This window comes from Terrapene carolina, unplaced genomic scaffold, assembly GCF_002925995.2.
Source record: "Terrapene carolina triunguis isolate 2854851 unplaced genomic scaffold, T_m_triunguis-2.0 Scaffold180, whole genome shotgun sequence".
Taxonomy (NCBI): domain Eukaryota; kingdom Metazoa; phylum Chordata; order Testudines; family Emydidae; genus Terrapene; species Terrapene triunguis.
The window spans coordinates 8,384,473-8,395,769 of NW_020664531.1; the positions used below are offsets into that span (position 1 = coordinate 8,384,473).

Below are 11,297 nucleotides of genomic sequence, written 5' to 3' on the forward strand. Positions count from 1 at the left end.
ATTGGCTCTGACTGGCATTCTTGTTGACAGCCTCAATAAAGAGGCAAAGGAGTGAACAAGTAGGAGTATTGTACTCCACAAGGGTGATTCTACTATGTCAGTGAACAGGAACATTGGCAATGTAATGTGTGGGAGCCTGTCAGTATGTACCTGTGATACCTGTAGATGTGAACTTCAGGCTCCAGCACTGTGAATTTGGCATCTTGTAGATGCACTCATTTTTATTTAGCGTTTAAAATGTGGTGATGGGAAGATTTAAGATAGACTAGGGCTAATTCAGCCACTGTGAAAGAACAATATCCTCTCCCCTTCAAAAAGAAAAAGAATATACAACCTGCTGTGGGATGTTGTCCCTCCCCAGGTGCTGAGGACTATAGCGGAAAGAAAAAAGTTACATTTTACAGAGAGTCTTTCAAATAGCAGTGGAAAAGAACAATAAAACCTTACCCAACATGGAATACAGGAAACAAAGACTGTCCATCTGCAGACTTTTTTTCTAAAACTTTTTAAGCAGCCCAGAATGTTCCTAGTGTCCATATTAGATACCAGTGTTAAAATCTATATTGATCTAGCTCTCACCACATAACTAAAGTAATATTCCTGTTTGAATCTAGGAGCACATGCAGTTTAATTTCTTCATACAAAAGTAGAAATAAAATCCAACTACATAGTTCCTAATGAGCAAAGCCACACACAGTGTATTGAGTTGCTGAGCGTATCATACTGAGAAGTGTTCGTCCGAGGTTTGAACAAAAATGAAGAAACATGAAAACAAGCTCTGTTTTGCTAACAGACAATTTACTGGTTACTGGAAGTTATATTTAACTCTTTCCAGTTTATAATTTTAATCAAATAAAACATATGTTACTGAAGTGAAGAAATGTCAGTTTGACATAAAATGATCATTTTAAAATCTGACTGTGGTAAAAATATGTAATACTGCAAATAATATTAGACAATGTATATTGTCAAAAACAGGGGACGACAGTTAAAATGGTCAAAGGCACCTGCCGATGTTCAAGCAGTATTACTTATTCCAGCTGGTTGGCAATTCTCTAACTTGCAGTTTTTCGTCCATAAGAACTAGTACCCTACCAAATACAGTGTCCATTGTGGTCAATTTCATGTTCATAGGATTTTAAAAATAGTAAATTTCTCATGTGAACATCTGAAACAGAGTGTTGTAACCCTGGGCCTCCCTACCCAAAAAGGAGCCATGGGTGGTCGCAGGATTCCCATCCTTACTTCTGTGCTACCTTCAGAACTGGGCAGCCAGAGAGCTTTGAAGCCAGTGCCAGCACCAGCACAGAAGTGAGGGTTGCAGGGTATGGGGGGAGTCATCACTTTGAGGGGAGGGGGCAAGGGCCAGCCTTATGGGTTGGCAACCACCAAGGGCCATAAGGCGCTGGAGTTGGGGAGGTGCAGGGCTGGGGGTGCCCCAGCTGGGGACTCCTACCATGTGCTGGGCTCCAGCTGCTTGTCCCGGCCAGGCTGGGGAGGGATGGGACTTCCTCGTGTCCTGCAGGGGCCACTCTGGGGGCTGGGTGAGACCCACTCCCGGGAACCTCCCATGGCTGCAGGAAGCTCTGCAGCTGCTGGTTGAGAGCCCAGCTCTGAAGGCAGTGCAGCTGTGGAGCTTCCAGCAGCCAGGGGAGATTCCTGGAGGTGGGTCTGATCTGACCCAGAAACAGCCCCTGCAGAGGAAGAGCAAGACCCTCCAGAGTCCAGCTGGGACTAGCAGCTGGAGCCCACCACATGGTAGGAGCCCTCCTCCCCTACAATAGCCAGATTTCACAGTTCATGGTGCATTTTTCATGGCCGTGAATTTGGTAGGGCCCTAATAATTAAATTTCAAGACCTGCTAATGGGTCATGAATAAGTCTGTATTTCATGGTGAATGGGTATTTTGGGGGTGGGGGGAGGTCTGAAGATGAGCAGGCATTCTTCTTTCCCCAGTTGTTTTTAGTGTTACTTCCATGAACACAGGGTCTCTGCTTTTAATTCTCCTGCTTATTCCCTGTCTGAAATCAGAGCCAACTTAACAGTGCAACTCTGACTTCTGTGGCTTTACAACAGGAGTGAATTTGGCCTCAAATACGCATAAGCAGTTGCTGCAGAGATCATGCCACATACATTTTCTGATAGGGCAATATGCAGAGAATATTTAAAAAAAACAAACTGTCATTCCTATAAAATGTTCCTATTACTAAGAATGGGGGAAGAGGGGAAACAAATAGAAAATGTGAGTTCAAAACTATTTGTAAATATAACTTATTTTCCAGCTTTCTCCATGAAGCATTCAGTTGTTCTTTCTTTGTTCTTTTCTGTCAGATTCAAAGTGATGGTGAAGAGGGATGGAAACATAGTAGATGGAAAGGTTAAATGTTTAAAAAAAAAAAAACAACATTCAGAAGTTTGCTCCCATGTTATACTATAGCACAACTGCCTGGTACATTATGGGAGCCTTTAAACTGCACAAGTTGAAGCATTGGTATGTTCCTATCTAACTATTCCTATTGGGATTTGGGGGCAAGGGACAGGAAAGACAGAAACAGACAAATAGAAAAGACACCAAATAAAGAAGATAATATTGTAAAGGCAAATATAGCCATTCTTAAAGGTTTTTATAATGGAAAAAAAGGTGTGAGCAAAAGAACATCAGAAAGAGGAAGAGCCATAATGGTATGAGAGTGACAATGGAAGAAATACACCAATCCAAACATAAGGAGAAAACTACAGAATTTGAGTACAGGAAGGTGATGAACAGAAAGACTATGAGTGGGAGGGTAATTAACTTAGTAAGAAGAGGTTCATGGGGTGGGGGAACAAAATGAGTGGGAAAAGACAGGGAGGTTGCAATAACATATCTTAGGACAAAATAAATGAGGAGTATAACAACAAAGCAGTAAAGACGTTGACACAGCACAGAAGAGCAGAAGGCTGAGGCCCTGATTAGGAAAGTGCTTAAGTAGCTGTCCAGAATAGAGATGGATCCTTCAATTGTTTTCCTCTCTTTTTTGGTGGTATAGACCTCAATCACAATTAAGAGATTCCTCACTCTTTAGAAAAAATATCTCATCTCTATATTCTCACACTATGTTTACATTACACTGCAGGACTATTAATTACTTTTAGTGTCAAAATTATATCTTTTGAAGGCAATTATAGTATATGGATCATGAGTTATTTCCACATTATATAGAGGGGATTTTGAAAAGGAATTCATTTAAAAGTCAGGCTGACACAACCCACCCAGATTACCACCCATTTCCCTTAACAGCCAACATGTTCCCTTTATATAATGTGTTTATATGGCTTCATGGAAAGTACACTCTGCCCAGTACATTGCTGACAAACCCCCAAGGAAAGAAAAGAAAATTCCATGGTAGGGAAAAAATATGTTACTTTTCACTTTGCTATCCATACATCCAAATTGTTCATCAATTCTAGGTGAAAAAGGAATTTTAGATTAAAGTTCAAGCATCTTATCATTTGTGATATTAAAGACAACCCTAAAATCTATCATGCTCCAATGCAAAAAAGGCATTGAGAGTGTTAAATTGTAGATGATGATGAAAGTTCTCATAGAAACACTTCGCAGTAAGAACCAGAATCTAATGCAACACTGAAACCATGGAAGCAAATGTCCCACGAAGCAGAAAAATCAAGGCTAAATATCAGAAAAAAATGTCCAGTCTGAAATATCAGACTATGGATCAGCCTCCTACCAAATGAGGTGGAGATGCTACTACCTGATTAACTTTAAACAGCATTGAAGAAAACAAATTTCTGGTACAACAGAATCCTGAATTGGTAGAGAGATAAGTAACATGACCTAATATATATTTTTGATTACTAATTATGTATCAGTCATGAAAACACCCCACCTTGATTAGCTGCAGCTAAATTAATTGGGAAAAAAATGTATTTACCTCTGAATTTATGAGGTAACATTTACTAATTTCTGCTTCCTGATGGCTCAACTGAGGCTAATAACGTATCTAGACCCTATAACTTCATTTCTTGTTAAGTTGTAAAAGAAAAAAAAAGATAAACATAAGAAATGAATGGCTATAAAAAGGACATATTCGGGATGAAAATATTCAGAATGCATGTATCAACACATAAAAGTGACTTAATATTTTGTCATAGTCAACAGTCATTGTCCCTCAAGGTAAATATCGGGCTTACCCTTGTATCAGTCAGCAGTCCTGGTGTTCACCTTAACAGCAGTCAACATCTCATTGGAGTGAGATCATCCCTTCCATCAGTTCCCCTCTAGGTCAAGTAAAAGGGACAGAATGTCTTAAAGGGGCCCTCAGCAGAGTAGATTGTGGGTGGCGAATTCTCCTGGTGCAGACATTGTAGAAGGCAGCTGCAAGCCTGTCCTCAAATGACCCACTCAACTCCTAGTGAGAGTGCTGAGGATGGGCCTAGGCTTGAGGATATAAAAGACAAAATTAATGAGAAAGTAAAATAAAAGCAAAGGTGACAAGGCAATATCAGGTCTCGCACCACAATGAAAAGTAGCAAACTAAGTAACAGGTATTGTAAGATTAAATGGGAAATATAAATACAAATCTTATATGGAATTATCACTGAGAACTGAAAAAGACAGAAAATGAAATTTTCTGATTTATATGCAAAGAAGTTTGCAATTTTCAGCCAGGCATTGAGAAAATAAGGAAGTATTTTGAGGGAAATACAAAAGAAAAAACTGGAAATATTTTGGGAAGTATGAAAAATGCCGATTGCATATCTATATACAGAATGTGCACAAACATTTGCTGACAGCACGTGTAAATATATATATTCACAAATTACCAAATTCTGATCTTGGTTACACCAATGTAAATTAATTTCCAGATCAACACCAATGTAACTGAGATCAACATTTGTCCCACAGACTATATATATTATATAACATCTGTATTTAATTGTGATTAATGAATTATCAAGATAAGACAATGGGTATAAGTAATCTTGTGAGGAATGTACGTTCATAGAATGTGAAATTCCCTCTATGTTGTAAAACAGCACAAGGCCTATGTACTAGTGGTACTATTTAAGCCCTCCAAATAAGTCTTAAGTAGCATTTAAGTGGTGTATAGGCATTGAGTTGGCCTGATCCATGGAATGAATTTCACTCATTATAAGGAGCAGAAAAAACAACCATTTTTCACACTTTGCTACAATGTGTGCCTACAGAATCAAGTCAAGACCCTTATAGGATATGACACATCAAAATGAAAACAACTACTGCAGCATAACACTTATCAATTCAATTCTATCCCAAGAAGTATGGTTGATATTAAATAAATGCCTTTAGGTGATGGAATTGTGTGCCAACTACAGTTTTTTTTTAAAGGTGCATCAGATGGATAAATGTACTTCTCTATTTATAAAAAAAGTAAAAAGTGCAGCTTAATTTATATTTCTACTGCCTTAAAAACTAATTATTAATTGCAGAGGGTAATCCTGGAATTTATCTGTGGTAGGTACTGTACAAAGCTCCATCTGCTTACATTACTTGGCATGTTACCAACACAAAGCCTACATATTTGCAAAGGCAAGACTCGCTGTTTTCTATGCTTTATTAACCATTGATAAGTCAAACTAATGCTAAGTAATTTAGTGTTATCGTGATTGGCTAATTACAGAGATGACATTTATGTGCAGTGCTTCAAATTAATGTAACCACACTTACAGTTTGCATTCTGTTTATCCCTGTTTACCAAATGAAAATGAGGAATAACTAGGATTTGGTAATTTTGTAGATTCCAGTTGAACAGAGATGAATTTCATAATTTACTGCTGAAGTATTTTCCCCCCCAAACACTGCTTTTTCCCAACTACTTGTTTTAAAATGGCATTTGATAAAAATAGCTATTTTATATATTCTGCTAAATATTAGATATGCTGTTTATACAACTGTTTCAGCAATAAAAAGTCATTGTTAATCTTAATTATGTTTTTGCATTTATTTTTGATTAATTAGAGGCCCTTGATATACATACATAAATATGCACTACAGAGAAACTAGTTCATTAAAACTGAAAAAGCAACCTCTATGGTTTTTCAAATGTTTTAATTTTTTGGCACAATTCACATCAAATCAGAATCTTTATGAAGTCTTGACAAAAATATACAAATAGGGTGCTTGTAATATAATTTCTTTAATTAATTTCCCTTATGACTAAGAAGTAACATTAGGGCCTGGTCTACACTACGGGGTTAGGTCGAATTTTGCCACATTAGGTCGATTTAAAAATGAATGCGTCCCCAGAACCAACCCCATTCCATCGACCTAAAGGGCTCTTAAAATTGACTTCTGTACTCCTCCCCAGCGAGGGGAGTAGCGCTAAAATCGCTTTGCTGGGTCGAATTTGGGGTAGTGCGGACGCAAATCAATGGTATTGGCCTCCGGGAGCTATCCCAGAGTGCTCCATTATGACCACTCTGGACAGCACTTTGAACTCTTACGCACTAGCCAGGTACACAGGAAAAGCCCCGGGAACTTTTAAATTTCATTTCCTGTTTGGTCAGCGTGGCGAACTCAGCAGCACAGGTGACCATGCAGTCCCCCCAGAACCATAGAGCGTAGAATGTTTCTACGCTCCCCCTATCATCTCCGTCCCTGAGGTTATCGCAGATTAGAAGCCGAAAAAAACGCACTCGCGATGACATGTTTTCCGAGCTCATGCAGTCCTCCCGCACTGATAGGGCACAGCTTAATGCATGGAGGCATTCAGCGGCAAAGGCCAGGAAAGAATTAAGTGAGCGCAAAGAGCGGAGGCAGGACGCGATGCTGAGGCTAATGGGGGAGCAAACGGACATGATGAAGCGTCTGTTGGAGCTGCAGGAAAGCCAACTAGAGCACAGACCCCCGCTGCATCCACTGTATAACTGCCTACCCTCCTCCTCATGTTCCATAGACTCCTCACCCAGATACCCAAGAACGCGGGGGAGGTGGGGGGGGGGCTCCAAGCACCCAGCCACTCCACTGCAGAGGATGGTCCAAGCAACAGAAGGCTGTCATTCAAACAGTTTGATTTTTAGTGTGGCTACAATAAGCAATGTGGCCTTGTCCTTCCTTCCTCCCCCATCCAACCCCGGCTACCTTGTCCGTTCTCTTTTTTTTTTTTTAATTAATAAAGAAAGAATGCATGGTTTCAAAACAAGTTACTTTATTTCGAAGGGGGGAGGGTGGTTGGCTTACAGGGAATTAAAATCAACAAAGGGGGCGGGTTTGCATCAAGGAGAAACACACACAACTGTCACACCGAAGCCTGGCCAGTCATGAAACTGGTTTTCAAAGCCTCTCTGATGCACAGCGCGCCTTCCTGTGCTCTTCTAATCGCCCTGGTGTCTGGCTGCTCAAAATTGGATGCCAGGCAATTTACCTCAACCTCCCACCCCGCCATAAACGTCTCCCCCTTACTCTCACAGATATTATGGAGCACACAGCAATAAGCAATAACAATGGGAATGTTGGTTGCGCTGAGGTCTGAACAACAGCACCAGCGAGCTTTTAAACGTCCAAAGGCACATTCTACCACCATTCTGCACTTGCTCAGCCTATAGTTGAACTGCTCCTTACTACTATCCAGGCTTCATGAACTGATCCCCAAAGCTCGTCGCTGGGGATCAGGAGAGGAGAGTTGCAGAGGAAGTGATGGAGCCGTACATCATGCTCTGGAGGTTGCTAGGAGCCAGGCAGGGAAGACGTTCCCAGAACCCCTGGCCAAGCTACATGTCCGATGAGGACGGTTACCAGTCCTACTGCACCGTCTGCTGCCAGCAGCACCCAGGAGGACCAGTACGGATCCCCCGAGCTCATCACTGGGGAGCAGGAGAGCAGAGTTACAGGGGAAGCAGTGGATGATGACGGTTAGCAGTCCTACTGCACCGTCTGCTGCGAAGGCCAGGAGCTGCTGCTGTGTAGCAATGCCAGCTGCTGCAAGTGCTTCTGTGTCGAATGCTTGGAGGTCCGGTTAGGGCAAGGTACCTTGGCCAAGGCAAAAGAGCAAGAGCCCTGGAGCTGTTACCTGTGTCAACCACGGAAGTGCTGTGGGGTGTTACAGCGCCGACCGGACTGGAATATACGGCTGCAAGACTTCTTCACCAGTGACAAAGGACAGGAATATGATGCACCTAAAATCTAAAAAGGCCTGCACATTTCCCAGAGTCACTACCCTTGATAACAGAACGTCAATGATTGCATTGGCTACTTGAATCACAGCAGCCCCCCCAGCAGACTTGCCCACAACAGCAGCAGTGACGGTGAGCTGAGCGGGCTCCATGCTTGCCGTGGTATGGCATCTGCACAGGTAACCCAAGAAAAAAGGCGCGAAACGATTGTCTACCGTTGCTTTCACAGAAGGAGGGGCGACTGACGACATGTACCCAAAACCACCCGCGACAATGTTTTTGTCCCATCAGGAGCTTAACCCAGAATTCAAGTGGGCGGCGGAGACTGCGGGAACTGTGGGATAGCTATCCACAGTGCACCACTCTGTAAGTCGATGTTAGCCACGGTAGTGAGGACGCACTCCGCCGACTTAATGCGCTTAGTGTGAACATATGCAATTGACTGTATAAAATCGATTTCTAAAAATCGACTTCTATAAAATCAACCTAATTTTGTAGTGTAGGGATACCCTATGTATGCCGAAGCACCTGTATTTAATGCTCCTTCTCAGAATGTAATAAGTGTAACAGATCCAAACTTTTAAACATATGGTCTACGTGTATAAGGCTACGACTGGAAAATCCCAAACCTGAAGAGCCATGGTATTAAACCGTTTACCTAAAAACGTGTCAAAATAGCTAGAAACTGCCCCTGCTATCAGCTCCTTTATTTTGCCATGCAGGGAATACTAGGTGAGCTGAGATTACTTACAAATGAAATTTCCTGAGATCAGAATTAGTTGTTTCCTTCAAAGGTAACTCTTCCCCACTTTGAGGATATATACTCCATGGAAGTGTCTAAAATAAGGAAAACATGAAATACTTAAAAAAACAAATGAAATACTTGGAGACCCCCTCCCCCACCTTCAAGCCACCTATTGCCCCAAAAGGGAAAAAAATCAAGGGTCAAATGAGTTAGACCAGTGGTTCTCAACCTTTCCCGACTACTGTACCCCTTTCAGAGGTCTGATTTGTCTTGCGTACCCCCAAGTTTCACCTCACTTAAAAACCACTTGCATACAAAATCAGACATAAAAATACAAAAAAGTGTCACAGCACACTATTACTGAAAAATTGATTAGTTTCTCATTTTTATCATATAAATTATAAAAAAGCCAATTATAAAAAATCAAATCAATAGTGTACTTACATTTCAGTGTACAGTATATAGAGCAGTATAAACAAGTCATTGTATGAAACTTTAATTTGTACTGACTTCGTTAGTGCTTTTTATGTAGTTGGTTGTAAATCTAGGCAAATATGATTTGATGTACACCCTGGAGGTCCTCTGACTACCCCCAGGTGTACATGTACCCCTGATTGAGAACTACTGAGTTAGACTATTTTCAATACAGAAACTGATACGGATTTTGCAGCACAAATTAGACTTTTCAACATGAATTTGTTTCCACTAACACTAGTGTTTTATTAAAACTATATTGAGAATTCCATAGGGGCTGCTTCGCAAATCTCCTGACTACGTAATGATCTGAGGCTGGTTTCTGACAGTGTGCTTAACATGTCCTTAAGGGTCAGACCCGCTAAGGAATAACAATGAGAAGGCATTAAGGCAACCAGTTAGTCATGCTTCTCTTAGACACAGGTTGACTCTATTATACCGGTGTAAAATGATATAAATAGATCTTTTATCTAAAGATTTAGCCTACTCCAGATAAGAGCCAAGAGAGCTTTAATGTTCAATTTGGGTCCTGCTGGCATGGCCAGAAGATTGCAGTGAAAATAGTGATAATATTATGACTGATTAATTAAATTGAAATTCTGCCACTTTTTTGGGAGGAATTGCATATGGCCCTCTAGCACTAATTTATGCTTATGAAATTTAATGTAGAATGACTGATGCCCTACTTACCACGGAAACTGAAGTCACTGCTATCAGAAAGAAATAATTTCTTACCTGGTAATTGTTCATGGAAGAAACACAATTTAGTAGAGTCTCACACTTGGATCTATGTCCCAGTGTGCTCCACCTCTGAGCTACTGCTGTGGAGCCTGGGCTCCTCACAGTCCTCTAACAGTCTATGAAAGGACTGGATGATCCGGAAGATGAAATTACATGTACACTACTAGAGGTGGTCCTTCTAGAAAAAGCAGAAGCACATTCGTAAGCAACTTGTAGGGAAGTATACATGCCCATTGCCAGTACTCGGTCTGTTCTGTGAGTAATTAGAGAGCTTTAGTCATCACAGCGGTCAATCTGGCATATTTCATAAACACTAAATGTAGTTTTTTAAAAAAATCAAATACTCAAAAATGGTACAAGACCTAATATTTTATTAAAAGGGCTAGATATTACTCCTTTTTAAAACAAATTGATGGAACCAAAATTCACAAGTTGTTAAAATCATTTTATTGATATTACTATATTAAAAATGAAATACATCAAAGCTACTGAAGAGCAATGTATTCATACTGATATTCTGCTAACATTTTGCTGCTCCGTATATCAAAGTATGGTTGCACTGAAGACAGTGAACTCCATCGTGGGGATTATATGATCCTGGGCTGCAGACAACTACAGACAGAGAAAACAGAACAAAAGCAATTTAAAAAAACTAAATGAATGGTATCTAAAATATTGCTTAGATTAGAAATGTTTAAAAGCCTTTCCTTGGGATGTAATATTCAACTAATTGGCAAGATCAGATTTTTCTAACATACTAATATTTGAATTAAAAAAAAAAAAAGGACAAATGTTGTAAAAATCTATTTTTACATGCCATCCATTCATGAGATATAATATTCTTCTCTTCACAAAAGTAGTGTGTATGACTTTCTGATTCCCCATTGCTCTACCCCAAGTAAGTTTTTTCACTATTGAAAACCAGTGAGCAGCAGCTGCCAACAGATTCTAGTGTGGTCAACACCCAGTAACGTTTGAACTAAATTGCTTTATCTCCACCTAGTGGACACAGATGTACTTAAAGGGAAATTTAAAACAAAACTGACTTTTAAGAATCTATTAATAAGTAGCAAGTGCACAGAGAATGCAACAAACAAGCAGACATCAATGTGTGGGGCCAAAGATGGTGTTGTGAGCAGAAGAACTTTTCTACTGGTTAACTCATGCTATGCCATTCTGTGAAATC

The 11,297-nt window shown here is 40.3% G+C and overlaps 1 protein-coding gene across 1 annotated transcript in view; it reads right to left on the minus strand.

The window, feature by feature from the left end:
- Positions 1–10,631: 10,631 nt before the first annotated feature.
- Positions 10,632–11,297, minus strand: part of LOC113407026 (zona pellucida-binding protein 1-like) — an 81,453-nt gene continuing 80,787 nt past the window's right edge. Inside the window, exon 9 of the mRNA XM_026654105.1 lies at positions 10,632–10,723. Within this exon, the coding sequence (XP_026509890.1) occupies positions 10,632–10,723 (92 nt within the window). The remainder of the gene's footprint in view (positions 10,724–11,297) is intronic.